This window comes from Physeter macrocephalus, chromosome 2 (genome assembly GCF_002837175.3).
Source record: "Physeter macrocephalus isolate SW-GA chromosome 2, ASM283717v5, whole genome shotgun sequence".
In the NCBI taxonomy this organism is placed as follows: Eukaryota; Metazoa; Chordata; class Mammalia; order Artiodactyla; family Physeteridae; genus Physeter; species Physeter macrocephalus.
Genome location: NC_041215.1, coordinates 12,083,904 through 12,101,126, shown reverse-complemented (window position 1 = coordinate 12,101,126; position 17,223 = coordinate 12,083,904). Strand labels below are relative to the sequence as shown.

Genomic DNA, 17,223 nt, shown 5'->3' with positions numbered 1-17,223 from the left:
TCCCCTTGCCCCATGGATAACCACATCAGGGAAAAAAAACAAAAAAGGTTTTTTAAAGAAGAGCCAAATATATTTTTTAAGTGATTTAAAAGATGCTTTTCAACAAAATTGGAAATTTTATTTTTTTAATTCCAGAAGTGCTTTTTCTCCAGTGAATCAGCGAGACCCTAACAGTTCTAAGTAGACAGATCTGATGGATAATGATGCCTCAGACATATCACATTCCTTTTTGTTATTAAGGTGCCGTACAAAAACCATGAAAATTACATACAGAAATCAGAAACTACTTATTGTCTACCAGTCTCTTTAATTTTGCAAAACTGGAGTTTCACTGTAATGGTTCCATTTAACCTACCATCTTCTGTGTACCCTAACCTGAATTTTCTAAACCTTTCCTGTTCAGCACTATTACAATATCTATTATCCTTATATTTTGTCCCACAGCTTCTTTTCCCTGTGCATTCCTTCCTTAGCAGGCATGAGCTTCAAGTTGTCACATATCTGTTGCATTTGGTGGGAAAACATCTTAAATACATGTAATGCCCAGACTGCTCCTAGATCACATCCTGAGGTTCAGTAGCCTCCCTGATGTCTCCACTGGCCTCCCCCAGGGTTAACTCTGACTCACCAAGAGCAAAAGTGATCGCATCATGTGTAGAATGTAATATAATCCCCAGCGGTTTTTCTGCTGAGTTTGGATAATGTTTCAGGTAGCAAGAGGTTAGCTTCTGAGTCACCCTTGTCCTGGGTTTCCTCTTACTTCTCTGACCTGTTGGTTAATTCCTTCATACAGTGTGTTTACTGAGTGTCTGCTACATGCCAGGCACTAGCAGCATGTAACTTATAGTCTGTGGTGCTCATTTTATAAATTGGTGATATTCAAACTAATCACAACTCAGAAATATGTTTTACCTTGCAACCTAGTATATACATATATGTCTGTAAATATATTCATAACAAAAATTTCAGGAAAAGATCTTTACTCAATATGCAAACCATATTAATATTTGCTATACTATTATTTTTAATGCTGGTGGAGACCTATTCTGTTGATTTCATGAGCCACTCACAGTTTGAAAACCCTGCCCTAAATGTCAGTGCTTCCCAGGCCCTGATGCTAGCTAGCCTCTTACCTCATGCAACCTAATTTCTCTGAAAGCCCTCAACCAAGTGCATGGCTCTGACTCCTACCCATGGCTACTGCTCCTTCCTTGGACCTCTGTCTCTACCCAGAATCCCCACAGATCACATTCTGAGATCTAGAAGCTTCTCAGACCAATGGCCAGTCCATGGCTGCCTCTCACTCATTGCGTACAAATCTGATTTCATCCCCTTTTCCCAAATCCTGCTGCTGCTTCTATGTTTACTTTGTTGGTGAATGGTTCTAATCATCAACCTATTTACTCCAAGGAGAAACCTAGAAGACATCCTAAATGAATCCCCGTCTTCACTCTGCATCACATTAAGTATCTCAGAGAGACCCCTCCTCTCCATTTCATTGCCATTGCTTCAGCTTAGACCTTCCTCACCTCCCCTGTAGATAATATACCTCAAGAATCTTCTAAATTAGCTCTGTAGAATAGAACTTAGAGCAATGATGCTAATTCCTGTAACCACACTGTTCAATATGGTAGCCACTAGCCATGTGAGGGTTGCTTGAGAGCTTAAAATGTGGCTAGTGCAACTGAGGAACTAAAATTTTAATTTAAGATAGCCATACATGGCTGGTGACTAATATATTGGACAGCACAATATCAATGTTCTTCCCACCGCAAGTGTACTGCCTTCCAGTCCCTGACACAAATAAACAACCAACCAACAACCCCTGTTGACTAATGAATGAAATATAAAAATATGAAACATCACCAATTACTAGGTAGTATCACAACTCATCTCTTTTATTAGTAACTTTTAATTTCTTCATACAAAAACTCTGTTATCTTCACGTTTATTCTTTTTTTTTTTTTGGTACGCGGGCTTCTCACCGTTGCGTCCTCTCCCGTTGTGGCGCGCAGGTCCGTGACGCGCAGGCCCCGGACGCGCAGGCCCAGCAGCCCAGCTGCTCCGCGGCACGTGGGATCCTCGCGGACCGGGGCACGAACCCGCGTCCCCTGCATCGGCAGGCGGACTCTCAACCACTGCGCCACCAGGGAAGCCCTAGCTTCATGTTTAAAAGCTACCTTTTTTAGTTTGTTTTTTTTCTACCAGTGGAAACTACCTTATGGTTTTTTTCCTACTATCAGTCAAATATTTAATAAATACCACCATCAGTTGCTCATTAAACATATTAGGTGACTAGTGTATAGTGATAGAAAGCAGATCAGTAGTTGCCTAGGGGAGTGGTAGGAGGGATTACAAAGTGGCACACAGAAACTTGTGGGTAATGGATGTGTTTTCTATCTTGATTGTTATGAAGATTTGATTTGTGTATACGTTTGTCAGAAGTTTTCAAACTTTACATTTCAATATCTGAAATTTTGTATGTCAATTATACTCAGTAAAGCTGTTTTTTAAAAAATCTGATTGAATACTTGCTGCTCCCAGAAAGAGAGTCTACCAATAAAGGTTGATAAAAGGGACAGCCTTTACTCAAATGCTGGAATTATTTCTACCCTTGTTAAATCTACTGGGTTTTCCAGAAGTAAGCTATTTTCCCTGACTTGCTCATGTCATTTGACAATAAAAAAAGCAAACACTTACGCAGTGCTTATCTTGTACCAGGCACTGTTCTGAGCGGTTTATATCTATTCATTTGATCCTCATGACAACAAACTGAGGTATATTGTACCTCCATTTTACAATTAAGGAACTAGAGATTAAATAACTTGATCCAGTTTAGTGGAGAGTTGGAGAGAACAGACTGGAAAGGCAGGTTGGAACAGGTGAAAAAGGGACTTAATATCATAAAATGAGAGTAAACTTCATTTAGTGGTTAATACAAACCTTTGACAGTTTTTGAGGAGGAGTACGACACAGCCAGAGCTTATTTTAGGGAAATTCATATGGCAGTTCATAGCTGTATTCGCCAATGCCTAGAACACTACCTGGCATATAGTAGGCCCTCCATAAATATCTTGAATATTTATGGAACCATGTTGGGAGTTATTTATTGATGTAGATTTGTGGGGGAAGACAACCATTTGGATCCAATATTTTCAAGTTGACAAATATGCCCATAACTTTATTCTTGACCTTCTAACTTTCTCTCACTACACTCATTATTACTGTTCCAATTATCATTCCCCTCTATAATGACTCCCATAAGAAACAAAAATACACCTTCCTGTATTTTCTCTTCATGGTTTGAGTTCTTCCCTCCATAGCTACACAAAAGAAAGTTCTGTAATCTAGCCCTCTTTCACATGACAGTGTGTCAAACCTTGTGTACAGTCATCATGTACAAATTTCTCTTTTCCAGGTTAAATATTCTCAACCCATCCAATTATGTGATGTATCTATCACCATCCTAGTCACTCCTCTGGAATTGGCCGATGTCACTTAAACGCATGACATCAATATTGAACAGTGAGTCCAGAAATATCCTAATTAGTCCATTTATCTGGCTTGAAAAGCTTTGGAATTATCCTCAACCAGTCATCCTCTACCCCAGGGGTCCCCAAACCCCAGGCCACGGACCGGTAGTGGTCCGTGCCTGTTAGGAACTGGGCCAAATGGCAGGAGGTGAGTGGCGGGTGAGCAAGCGAAGTTTCATCTGTATTTACAGCTGCTCCCCATCACTCGCATTACCACCTGAGCTCCGCCTTCTACAGATCAGCGGTAGCATTAGATTTTTATAGGACTGCGAACCCTACTGTGAACTGCACGTGTGAGGGATGTAAGTTGCGTGCTCCTTATGAGAATCTAATGCCTGATGATCTGAGATGGAGCTGAGGCAGTGATGCTAGCCCTGGGAAGCAGCTGCAAATACAGATTATCATTAGCAGAGAGGTTTGACTGCACAGAGACCATAATAAATCAATTGCTTGCTGACTCATATCAAAACCCTATCAGTGAGGGGCAAGTGACAATTAAGCTGCATCTGGTGGCAGGCTTTATAGTGGCAAGTGAGTTGATGTACTTCAGTTGTACAGCTGCATCTGCTGGCAGACTTTAAGTCAGAATTGGACACATTTTAGACCGCTCATGGCCCGCCCATTATTTTATTTACCACTTCCATCCGCACCTCTTTCCCACACTGTACACTTGTCTCAGTCATGTTTGGGTAAGCCCACAAGCTAACCCTAACCAAAATGAGTAGAAAACAAATGTCGCTGGAGAGCTTCTTTGAAAGGGGGGAAAGACCCAATGATGGGACAGCAGAAGACTGTAAGACGCCAACAACAAAAAAAGCTGCATTTAAAAGAAAATACAAAGAGTCCTACTTAAATTATGGGTTCATTGCAACAGGTGATTCACATTCTCCAAGCCCGCCTTGTATAATATGTGGCGACTGGCTGGCTATCCAGCGAAGCCATGAAACCTTCAAAACTGCTTTGCCAAATGAAGACCAAGCACCCTGCATTAAAAGACAAGCCTTTGGGGTTTTTCAAGATAAAAAAATGTGAACACGAAGAACAGAAGCAATTATTGAAGGCCACCACTTCATCAAATGTGTCTACACTGAGAGCATCATTCTTAGTGGCTAACTGCATTGCTAAAGCTAAGAAGTCTTTTACTATCGGTGAAGAGTTGATCCTGCCTGCTGCTAAGGACATTTGTTGTGAACTTTTAGAAGACACTGCAGTTCGAAAGGTGGCACGTGTTCCTCTTTTGGCTAGCACCGTAACTAGACGAATTGATGAAATAGCAGAGGATACTGAGGCACAATTGTTAGGGTTAATGAGTCACCGTGGTACACAATCCAGGTTGACAGGTCTACTGATGTTGACAACAAGGCAACAATGCTTGTTTTTGTGCAATATATTTTTCAGGAGGATGTGCATCAAGATATGTTATGTGCACTTTTGTTGCTAACCAACACCACAGCTGCAGAACTATTCAAGTCTTTGAATGATTACATATCAGGAAAACTGAATTGGTCATTTTGTGTTGGTATAGGCACGGACGGAGCAGCTGCCATGACTGGACGGCTTTCTGGTTTCACTACCTGGGTCAGAGTTTGCTTCTGAATGTGAGTCTATGCACTGTGTCATCCATAGAAAAATGCTGGCTAGCTGAAAAATGTCACCTGGACTTAACAACGTTTTGCAGGATGTGATTAAAATCATCAACCACATTAAAGTACATGCCCTTAACTCACGTCTGTTCATGCAGCTCTGTGAGGAGATGGACGCAGAGCACACACGTCTTCTCTTATACACAGAAGTGAGATGGCTTTCTAAAGGTAGCTCACTGGCCAGAGTTTTTGGGTTATGAGAGCTGCTCCAGAGATTTTTAGAAAAACAGTCACCACTGGCAGCACATTTCAGTGACACAGAATGGGTTGCAAAACTTGCTTACTTGTGTGATATATTCAACCTGCTCAATGAACTCAATCTGTCACTTCAGGGGAGAACGACAACTGTGTTCAAGTCAGCAGATAAAGTGGCTGCATTCAAAGCCAAACTGGAATTAAGGGGGCGATGAGTGAACATTGGGATTTTTGACATTTAAACATTAGCAGAGATTTTGAAAGAGACTGAGCCAGGGCCTTCTTTCTCCCAGCTGGTGCATGATCACCTATCTCAGCTTTCAAAAGAGTTTGTGCATTACTTCCTAACCACAAAAGATCCCCGAACTGGGAAGGAATGGATCCGCGACCCATTTGTGAATAAGCCAGGTGAATCGACTTCATGCTAGAAGAGAATCAACTGCTTGAGATCGCAAATGACAGTGCCCTTAAAAGTATGTTTGAGACAACTTAAAATCTCCATACATTCTGGATTAAAGTCAAGGCAGAATATCCTGAGATTGCCACAAAAGTATTGAAAAGCCTGCTTCCATTTCCAGCATCCTATCTTTGTGAAGCAGGGTTTTCTACAGTGACAGCGACCAAAATGAGATTACGGAGTAGGCTGGACATAAGCAACACACTTCGGGTGTCACTGTCTCCCATTGCCCCCAGATGGGACCATCTAGTTGCAGGAAAACAACTCAGGGCTCCCACTGATTCTGCATTATGGTGAGTTGTATAATTATTTCATTATATATTACAATGTAGTAATAATAATAGAAATAAAGTGCACAATAAATGTAATGCTCTTTAATCACCCCGAAACTGTCCCCCACCCCCACCCCGATCTGTGGAAAAACTGTCTTCCACGAAACAGGTCCCTGGTGCCAAAAAGGTTGGGGACCACTGCTCTACACAATGCTACCTTAAAATGTATCTACATCTCCCACCTCCATTCCTTTCTGGTTCAGGCTGTCATCACCCTAGGCCTGCATCCTGTGTCTGTTTTCCACTTACTTGCCTCCTGCTGCCAGACTTGTACTCCTTACACCATGATGCTATACATGGATCAGCAGACATTCATTGAGTATCTGTGATGAGCAGGCACTGTGCTCATGCTTCAGGGCATTGTTTATGAGTGGGGCAAAGCCCCTCCCTTAAACTATGGGGGAGAAGAGCACATTCTAGTATAGGCATCTCCAGGTTTATGGAGATGGCATTTGACTAAAGTGTTAAGAATGTGTGGATTTCAGAGCAGAGTTCAATTGCATTCCAAAACCACCACAAGCTAGGAGGAGAGGCATGGATTAGATTCTTCCTCATATCCTTCCAAAAGAACCAACCCTGCTGACACTTGAGCTCAGACTTCTAGATTCCAGAACTGTGAGAAAATAAACTTCTGTTGCTTAAGTCACTCAGTTTGTAGTACTTTGTTACAGCAGCCCTAGGAAACTAATACAAGTCCCAAACTAGAAACAACCCAAATGTCCATCAGCTGTATTTATTCAGTAAAACAGGTAAATAAAGTATGGTATAGTCACACAATGGAATACTATACAGCAACAAAAATGAACTAACTACAACCACACTCAACAGTATGAATAAACCTTACATATGTAAAGTTAAGCAAAAGAATCAGACTCAAAAAGAGTACATATAGTATGATTCCGTGTATATAAAGTCAAAACTATAAATTAGGCAAAACTAATTTATGGTGTCAGGATTATGGTTACTGTTTCTGTGGGAGTAGAGACAAGAAGTGGGCCAAAGGGTTTCCTGGGGTTCTGAAAATATTCCATTTCTTAATATGTGTGCTTATGCATGGGTTTGTTTAGTTTATAAAAAAGCAGGGGGAAGGTCTGAGGGATCTAAGTGTACACTGATTTAGGGAACCCCTGAGCAGAAAAGAGGGGCTGAAGCTCTGGATGAGTGGCAGGATGTGTGGTACAAAGTGACCTTGAAAGGAAGATAAGAAATGGTAAACAATGGTCCTGAGAGCCATCATCCAGAGTCTGATAGGCAGCCCTGAAAGGGGATGGTCACATTCCCAAAAGCGTTTCCGGAAACCAACACCAACAGCACATCTCAGTGGAACAAGACATTGCACAGAGAGTTCAGCCAGTAAGCTCTTGTAGACAATTGGCAAGCAGGCCGGGAGTACCCACAACCCTGGCAGTGCGACCCTGGATGGGTCATTAATTTGTGGGTGCCTCCTTGGCAGAGCTGTGGCGAGGATTAAGATAATAGGTATCAAGTCTGGCCTCATTGTAAGAAGTCACTAACTTACTGCCGGGACTGTTCGGGCGGGTGGCCCCCAAGGCCACACAGCGCCGGGCACCCGTATCCCCCGCCACTGGATGCTGAGGCGGTGCACGTGGGTCAGCGCCTTTTCCTCTGATTGGGCTGGAATAGGCCCGGGGAGGGGACGTGGACAAAGGAGGAGGCAGGGATTGGTTAAACCTGGGAAGGAGGCGTGGCCTTGACCAGGGAGGGAGGCGGGACCGGAGTCTCCCTGGGCTCCGCCTTTTAGCTCCGCCCCCTTACTGGGATTCTGGCTTGGGCAGGCGAGGCTGAACCTTTAGTGGAGCCTTCTTAAGTTTCCTAGTCCTCCCAGCAACCGGTGACGCGGCCCTCATGAGGCAGACCACTGGCCAACCCGGGAGAGCGGGGCTGGAGCGTGACCCCCAATCCCGAGGCGCCTCCCAGCTCCCCCCACTCGGCGGCCCCGCGCTCCGCCAGCTCCTTCCCTCCTTTCCCCGCCCCAGTCCCGCAGTGCGGGAGGCTGGGGTCGGCGAGCCAGCTGAGTGGGAGCCGCGCGGTGTCCGAGGATCCAGTCGGCGACCGGTGAGGGGACCGAAGGGCCGGGAGGGAGGGTTAGCGCGGGGCAGTGGTCCCCAACTTGCGCCCGGCTTCTTCTCTCCGCTCCGGGCGGCTAGCGTTTGCAGCCGTCGAGAACGACGCCCCGGCAACGAGTGACGCGGCGCCGCAGCGGAGCAAGCGATTGGCCGGCGCACGCCCGCTGCTGCCTCGCGGCCTGCTCCTCCCAGGCCTTGCCCTCCGTCTGTCCGCGCCAGTCCTCCCCTGGTGACCTTCGTGGCTGGCGGCCGCACGACGCGGACATCGCCAGGCTGAGTCAGTTTAAAAGGGCAGCGGCAGCCTCTGGGCTCGGTCGATGTTAAACGCCCCCTACTCTCCACTACGTTTTTGGTGCCCCGTCTTGCCCTTCGCGTGGGCTGGCGCCAAGTGTGAAGAGCTGTGGGGGGCCCGGGGTGGGAAGTTTCGTGCAAGGAGAATCTGACCAGTGACTCGTGACGAAAACTGACTGGTGCACCCGGGATTGGCTGCGCTGCGGGAGGGCCAGGGAAGGCGACCTGCTCCTGTGGGGCGTTCCTCATTCCTCGAATAGTTGTGCTCAGCTCCCGTTAAGTACTAGGCACCAAGTCTTAAAGTGAGTAACCAATGTCACTACTTACTCTCGAAGCTGCCGGTGTGGGGGGAGGGTCTACGAAAGCCCCACACTGCTCTAATCCTGTTAAGTAGGGTTCTTTGGCGGAGGGGGGAGGCGGGGTCGGGGGAAAAAGACTTAAAAAAGGTCTTGCAGAACAGTTTAGGATGCTTAGGCGGTAAGAGTCAGACCTCTTTTTCAGGGTTCCATAAAACTTACCTGGGTAGAGTAAATCCTAAAAAACTCGGCAACTGCAGTTCTCAGACTTAACACCTTCCCTCTTTTCACAGGAAACATTATTACAGCTTCCTTTACTGAGTTTTCTCAGACAGGAGTGTTAGACACACTACGTTCCCTGTCCAGGGTCACACAGCTGGTAATGGAAGACCCAGAATTTGGACACTTGCCTCTCCGGTCTCCTACACAGGTTGCAGTTAAGGACTTAGTAAACCAAGTAAGAGTATTTGCAGTATATGCAGTGGATAGGGCTGTGGAGGATGACTAGAGAGAGGCCCTCTCCTCCAGGAACCTAACGTTTGAAAGAATTGTATTCCAGATTACTACATCATTTTAAAAAAGCATTAGATGCCTTATGTGTGCCCAACTTCTTGCTAGGCCTAGGAAGAGTGCAAAATATCATATAGTCCCTTCCTCATCCCAGTTCTGGGCTCCTCTGGCTCTTCTGGGCTGTAGTCTTGCCCATGTGTCAAAGGAACGTAGAGAATAAACTATCCTACTATGTTCTCTCCCTGTCAACATACATACATTCTCCACACTTCCCAGATTTCACAGGAAAATCTTTGTGAAAAAACCTTGCAAAAGAATCTGTTTGGATCATGATCAGGCTTGGGTACTTGGAATGGGGAGGGAGCTGTCATTCTTGTTTCCACCAGCTCCTTAAACATGTCAGACTGGATCTGAAGCTGGAAGGGGCAATGTCTTTTAAAGTACTGGACCTTGTTTCTGTTATGGGAAAAAGAGAAGTGAGGAGTGGCCATTCTGGTGCTCTGGATTTCATACCCCATGCTCACCTAGAAAAGAGACCGAAACCTTTCCAGAGTAGATTGGGAATCATTGTTTTGGAGGAGTGAAGGTGCTCAGTAGGGCTTCTCTGAGGAGGGATTATTGGAACAGAGCCCTGAATGAAGGAGGAGAAAGGGCTTTCAGGTAGAAAGAACTACAAGTGGAAAGGCCCCAAAGCAGGCTCCAGAGGGTCAGGGAAACTATTCCATCCATCCAGTTCCTCCCCCCCTCCTCCTCCCAACAGTGAGAAGTGGGTTATTTGCTTCTAGATGGATGTAAATTTCAGCAGCCTCTAGGGGTGTCTCAGAGTCCTGGAGACTACATTGTCATTAGGGCTGGGCAACAGACTTTATAGGACTGGGACCAGGGTGGGGGTTAAGTATATATAGAGAGGCCAGCAGAAGAATCTTCTCTCCCAAATGCAGCTACTGCTCCCCAAACCACTTCTTAGGCTGACCGTTTCCTTTCCTCTACCAGGACCACAAAGGAATCCACCGCAGAGTGAGCCCTGGTCCCATGATGGTCCCTGGGGCCTCCTGGGGCTTCCTGCCGCACTGCTGCCAGCTGGCCAGGGCCAGGAAGGGTTGGGGACTATCGGGGAGAGCCAGAGACGGGCCTCCGAGCCTGCCATCCCCTTCCTGTCCCTGGACCCACCTGCCATCCTTGTGGCTCCGGATGAGCTGGCACCACAGGGGAACCCCAAGTCACACAGGGGTAACCAGTAGTACTCACCTCAAAGGACTACTTGGAGGATGAAAGGGGTACATACACAGAAACATATGAAAATCATTCCATATTGATGCTAGTAATAACTGGAGAGCAGCAGTGATAGGCTTTGCATGAGTTATAACCCCAAGCCCCAACCAGGTCTCCTAGATGGCAGTACAGATATTCACTTTCCTGAAGAGCAGATGGGCCCTCTGGAGGGTGTGGCCAGAGCCCCACATCTTGGGAGATGAGAAGAGTGGCTGTCTTCTGGTTACTGAGGCTCTAAGGGTCAGGGCAGTTGGCGACCTCTTCCCATGCAATCCCCTTCAGGGACTGTGAGGTGGGTCAGCCTCCCTTTGTACATTGTTCCAGGATTTGGAAAGGCCATTTGGCAAACACTATCTAATAGAACAAAAATGTGAGCCACATTTGTGATCATCACTTTTCTTAAAAACAGGTGAAATAAATTTTAAAAATATATTTCATTTAACCCAATATATATAAAATATTATTTCAACATATAGTCAACATTAAACATTATTAAGGAGATATTTTGTATTCTTTTTTTCATACTAAGTCTTTGAAGTTAGGAGTGTATTTGACCTATAGCACACCTCACTTTGGACCAGCCACATTTCAAGTTTCAGTTGCCACATGTGGCTTGTGGCTACTGCAGCAGACAGCACAGCTGAGACAGCCCTCAGACCCACTCCTGCAGCCCAGACCAGTTTTATCCAACTCTGGCTTCAAGATGGAGGAATTGTGAGATGATCACTTGCCTCTTCATCATGCCCCAGAAATGCTGGCCTGGCAGAAAAGATAACCAGGGAAGAAAATCTTTATACTGACTGAGCAACACAACTCAGAAGAAAAAGAACTATACTTCTCACAGTAGATTGTTAGTAAATGTACTAAATCCTGATTAAGTCCAACACTCCTGTGAACAGTTAGATATGGCATGAAATGCCTGCAATATCTATTAAGAAACAAGTTTCGTGGTATACGAAACAGAAATTTATCTTTATTGTGAATATTAATTTTTGTCATTAGCTTATCTTCTTAGTAACTGTCTTTTATTAGTTATATATAATAAGTTTGTAAGTATTAAATTCTTGAAAGGTACTAAAATACTTTAAAGTATTGAACAATTAGGACTTTTCATCAATTCACACGTAATTACCCCCTTCCCTCTTTTGAAGCCTCCCTTGTACTTATTTTTTTCCAAAAATCAAAGAAATTTGGTGGTATAGCAACTTCAGAACTCAATCAGGAAAATGATGGTTAGGACAGTCTAGAAATTGTTCTTCTTTTGGCACAGTAATATGTTTTTTTTTCTTTCAGATTTCCTCCCAAGCATAGACCCTTTCCTTCCAGGGCAAGCTCCAGCATGGGGTGAGGTACAGAAGAGAGACTTGAAGGATACACCCTGGCACTCAAGCACAAAACCTGCACCCTTGACCAGGGTCTCTTATTCCATGTCTGTGATGGGGCAAAATGGTATCTTTGTTTATATGTCATTTATGTGTGTGCGTTTTCATTTGTGCATCTGTCTTACCTTCCTTGGGCATGTGCCCTTGAAGGCAGTAGCCTGGCAGAGGGTGTAACCCCAGAAACTTGGCCTGAGACGTGCCAGGGTCTCCAGAGACACTCAGGTGAGGGGGAATACTCACTAGGACATAAGCATTGCTCTCTTTGGCATTTGGGATCAACCACTGACCCTTGAGAGGTTTTATTCACACAAGGGCAAACATTCTTTTGAATTTGACCAGCTAGAATTAGTAGCCCAAGCAAGTGTCTGGGCTGAAAACTCTCTCTGGAAGAACCAAGAAACTCCCTCTAAAGTCTGCTCTCAGGTCTGCAGAGGGGCTCTTGCCCCTGCTTGCAGATTTTGTTTAAAACTCATCCTCTTTGAATAAGATGTCTAGGATTTAAAATACTCCAGACCCCCTCACCCCCAAAAAAGTGAATGGGCTGGGGTAGGGTGGGGGGAGTGTCATAGATGAAATGAAATAGCAAAATGTAAATAGATGCTGAAGGTGAGTGGGTGATTTGTGGTACTATTCTTGTTAGTTTTTTATATTTGAAAATACCCATTTTAAAAATACCCTCTTCCAAGAAATATCTCCTTCTTTCTCTTCTACCTGCGTCCGTCCCCTTTGCTCAGTTTAAATTCACATTGTCCCTCTTATTTTATCCTTCCTGCAGGGCACAGCACATCCTGCTCCAGAGGCACAGGGAGAGAACAAGCTATATCCACCACTCCTTCCCAAGAAGGTGGGGAACAGAAGCTTCAGAGCCCACCCCTGCAGGTCTGTAGTTTTAAAGGCTTTTTTCAATTGACCCCATTTGCGTCCAAAAGATGAGGACCCCATCTATGGGGTGTTTTAACCACAGTTCTGGGTATTTGAGTTTCCATCTGCTAATAAGAAAATGACTGATGACTATTTTGTTTCCTTACTCTCACTGATCTGTTGGGTGACATGGCCTATAACTTATAGTGACTATACCTGTCTCCCATGTCCCACTGAACTGAATTGGGGACAGATGCATGGATCTTGAGGGGAACAGTCAGTGGTGAGGCCAGTCAGGTGAGGAGAGCAGCCCAATTTGTGCTCTAAATAGAGGGCACAGGAGGTTCTGTGCACAAATGCGGACCCTGCTCACAGAAAGCCACCTGGACCAACTTGTCAGAAGGATTCAGGGATACCATTTGAGATGAAGAAAATAGCAGAGCAGATTCCATCCCCATAAAGGGGCTTCTTTGCTAATCCAGGTTCTCAGATCCCTGGAGCTGGGGCAATGAGGAAAGTCTGCAGAATGTTTGCAAACAACTTGAATGCCCTGAAAATTAGAAAGGATGTCCCTTCCTTCTCCCCAGCCTTCCCTAGAAATGTGAAAATCTCTTCTTTGATAACTTTTGATAATATTCTTTGTGAATTATCCATGCTTCCTTTTACCCCTTTGCTGGGTCCTGAGCTGCTTTCTCAAGGCTAGGCCACGGAACTTTGAGACTGTGTACTGATGTGGTGTGATTATGTATCAGGTGCTGTCCAAAGCCAAGGAGCAATACTTTGGGTTTTCTCAGATACCTTCCCTTGCCCAGGTCCCAGCCCTTCCTGAGCCTTTTTCCCAGGCTGCTGCTGGATAGGTTTATGCTTCCCCGCTTCCAACCCAGGCCTGGCTGGGTTCACACTGGTTACTCAGGAAACCCTGGGTCTTCAGAGGAAGGCGTTGATGTGGTTTAGGCCCAGGGGACTTCTCATTACCCATCCCTCCTTGGTCGTTTCCTAGTGCATCTCCAGGCCAAGGTCCCTGGTCTAAGGTCATAAAACAAGCTGGACAGTCTTCCTTCCCTTCTGAGCAGTGTACTGGAGGAAAGCTCCCCTCTTGAGTCCCTCCTGCCCTTCCTGGTGGCACAAGAACCCCTCCCCCCATATTTCTAGGACTCCCATGGCTTTGCCTCCTCTTGGAGAATGGAACTCCAGAGATGGTCTAGCTGAGGAAGGTACAGAAAACAGGGAGCCTGTGCTTGCCCCTCCATTCCCCAAGGTGTAGCTGTCATAGATGTTCCTGGGGCTCACAGTGACCTTCTCCCTGCAGGGCTCATGGTACATGGTAAACCTAGCTGCAGCCCACCTCTGAAACAGCCACAGCACCTGCTGTGAGAGAAGGAACCCCGGAATCCGCGGACCAGTTTACCAGGCCTCCCTCTCTTCCCTCTGCTACCGTTCCCTTTCTAGGCCTTAAGAAAGCTGAAAATAACTCTCAGCTGGAGGAGGTGGACTCCACAGAGTGTGAGTGGCACGCTGCACCCTGAGGGCGCCCGGCCTGGCCCTCATCATGCTCGCTGCCTCAGAGGCAGCAGCCGGCAGGCCTTATGGGTGCAGTGAGTGTGGAAAGAGCTTCCGCTACAGTTCGGTGCTGCTGCGGCATGAGCGCGCCCATGGTGGCGACAGCCGCTTCCGCTGTCTAGAGTGCGGCGAGCGCTGCGCACAGGCCGCAGACCTCCGTGCGCACCGACGCGCTCATGCGGGCCAGACGCTCTACATCTGCAATGAGTGTGGCCAGAGCTTCCATCACAGCGGCCGCCTTGACCTACACCAGAGCGCGCACAGGCGGCGCAGCCGCTCCTGCCGCTGCCGAGCTTGCGGCCGCTGCTTCCCACACCTCCCGGCTCTGCTGCTGCACAGGCGCCACTGGCACCCTCCCGAGCGGCCCCGCCGCTGTCCGCTGTGCCCTCGTGCCTTCCGCCAGAGCGCACTGCGCTTCCACCAGGCACGGGCACACCCGTGGGGGACACCGGCCGTGCCCGCTGACACGCTCCATCGCTGCACTCAGTGCCCCCGGGCCTTCCGCAGCGGTGCGGGACTTCGGAGCCATTTGCGTGTCCACGCGGCCAGGAGCCCTGGTGACTCCACACTTCGGCAGCCAGGCCCTTCGGACGCACACCAATGTGGTGTGTGTGGCAAGAGCTTTGGCAAGAGCTCCACACTAACGCGACACCTGCAGACGCACTCGGGTGAGAAACCTTTCAAATGCCCAGAGTGTGGCAAGGGCTTCTTGGAGAGCGCCACCCTGGTGCGCCATCAGCGCACGCACACGGGCGAGAAGCCCTATGCCTGCAGCGACTGCGGGCGCCGCTTCAGCGAGAGCTCCACGCTGCTGCGCCATCGGCGCAGCCACCAGGGAGAGCGGCCACACGCATGCGCCACGTGTGGCAAGGGCTTCGGGCAGCGCTCCGACCTTGTGGTGCACCAGCGCATCCACACAGGCGAGAGGCCCTTCCCCTGTACCGAGTGTGGCCGCTGCTTCAGCGACCGCTCGGACCTCACAAAGCACAGGCGCACACACACAGGCGAGAAGCCCTACCGCTGTGAGTTGTGCGGCAAGCACTTCACGTGCGTGTCCAACCTCAACGTGCACCGGCGCAACCATGCTGGCCACAAGCCCCATAAATGCCCTGAGTGTGGCAAAGCCTTCAGTGTGGGCTCCAAGCTGGCACTGCACCGCAAGACGCACCTGGGCGAGCGGCCGGCGGAATGTGCGGAGTGTGGCAAGTGTTTCAGCCACAGCCGCTCCCTGTCGCAGCACCAGCGGGCCCACACTCGTGCTCGCGCCGCCGCAGCTACAGCTGCCGCTGCCACTCAGGCCAAGGCGGGCACTGCCCTCATCTTTGCTGGGCAAGCAGGACAGGAAAAGCCAGGGCTTTTTGTGTCTCAGTTGAGAAAGACTTGCTGAGAGTCTTCTCCGGAGTGGGCTAGATAAGCACTGTCATAGTGCCATAGGGATGGGTGGGACAACTCGCAGGTGGAGTTCTGTGGAAAGACAGCGTGGCATATTACCTTTCTCCATCTCTGTTGGTAGCACTTCACCTGGCCTCTCGCTGCACCCCTACACCTACTTTCCCCGTCAGCTCTTCGCCTGTTCTCTGTCCGTCCTTCTCCCCCCTGAGGGGTAGGTGCAGGGGGAACCTCCCAGACCCCACGCATGGAAGAGTGCCCAAGTATTGGTGTGTCCCATCCCTGCTGCTGTGCTCTCAGGTGTTTCCTGTTTTCCCATCAGCATCCTGTCTTCTCTTGTCCCATCTCCTTTTTCCAGCCTGAGTCTCCTCTACCTCTTCCAGATACTCTTGGTGTCCTGCCTCTTCAGGTAATGGCCACAGATGTGCCGGCCGGAGTCACATCCCACAGGCCCTGTGGTTTTCTTGCCTCTTCCTTTCACTTGACTGTTAGCCTCTCTGCTGCTTTCTCCCTCAGCTTCTGAGAGATGGGAAATTTGCAGAGATAGTGGGAAAGCTCACTTCACTGAAAGATATCTCCACACCAGAAGCACCCAGAGAAGTGCTTCACACCCTGTAAAGGTGGGCAGGAGCTCTCAGCATGGCCGCCCACCTGTCCCATGGGACAGATCTGTTGGTGTACAGATCAAGGTGCCTCTCAGAACAGTGTTCTCCAGGTGGGGCACATCAGCCCTGGGACCTGAGTCAAGACCACATGGGTCCACAAAGCTGGGCACTGCCAAGTGCAGTAAGAACACTATACACAAATTAAGCTTGGAGGCGTGAGGAAACTGAGCTCCACAGAGGCCACAGTGCAGGGTTGAAAATTCCCTGTAATTGGCCAGCGATTTTTTTGCTTGCAGGTGGTGAAATAAAGAATTATTTGAGTTCCAGATGCCAAGAGCTCCCTTTGTCAAACCTGAGGCTGCTGTATTTGCAGACTTCAGGAGTCACCCAAGAGACAGGCCCTTTCAAAATTCCAAGGTCTCTGGTCCCTTCCCTAGTTAGCTCAGCAATCTTGCTCGTATAGCCCCCTCATTTTTGCACTGGAAGGCAAGACTCTTCAGGGGCCCCTATACGTTTGGTTCTCTTGGTTAGTGGAGAGTACAAATGTGGCCCAGGAACACATACCTCTAATCCTACTCCAGCCCAACCCTCTGGAATTCCCTAGTGCCTTGCTTGAATGCAAGAGTGGAGGGAGTGCCAAAGCGAATTGGGAAAGAAAGCTGGGTCTTCAGGGTGGGTGCAGGTGGGGGCTTGCAGAGAGAAGAATAAGGCCTGCACTTAGGGTGCACTCAGGCACATTCCAGGAGAGCCTGCTTCCAAAGGAATCAAGATTCCTGTACCTCAGGTGCCAAAACACTCGCTCTGCTCACA

The 17,223-nt window shown here is 47.9% G+C and overlaps 1 protein-coding gene across 4 annotated transcripts; it reads left to right on the top strand.

The window, feature by feature from the left end:
* The first annotated feature begins 8,041 nt into the window (after nucleotides 1–8,041).
* ZNF672 (zinc finger protein 672) lies at nucleotides 8,042–17,142 on the top strand. Of its 4 annotated transcripts, none has more exons than XM_028498633.2 (5): nucleotides 8,042–8,236; nucleotides 9,128–9,291; nucleotides 11,910–12,065; nucleotides 12,774–12,877; nucleotides 14,169–17,142. In XM_028498633.2, exon 5 carries the CDS (start codon nucleotides 14,409–14,411, stop codon nucleotides 15,804–15,806), a length of 1,398 nt encoding a protein of 465 aa, XP_028354434.1. In that variant the 5' UTR covers nucleotides 8,042–8,236; nucleotides 9,128–9,291; nucleotides 11,910–12,065; nucleotides 12,774–12,877; nucleotides 14,169–14,408; the 3' UTR covers nucleotides 15,807–17,142. The 4 variants fall into 4 exon arrangements, with proteins under 4 accessions (XP_028354434.1, XP_007118927.1, XP_028354443.1 ...); XM_028498642.2 differs by lacking the exon at nucleotides 8,042–8,236 and adding an exon at nucleotides 8,259–8,840; XM_007118865.4 differs by lacking the exon at nucleotides 9,128–9,291 and having other exon boundaries at nucleotides 8,044–8,236.
* The last annotated feature ends 81 nt before the right edge of the window (nucleotides 17,143–17,223 follow it).

What these genes read in the sequence shown, in the direction of transcription:
- ZNF672 (XM_028498633.2), top strand. Translation starts at nt 14,409, where the DNA reads ATGCTCGCTGCCTCAGAGGCAGCAGCCGGCAGGCCTTATGGGTGCAGT.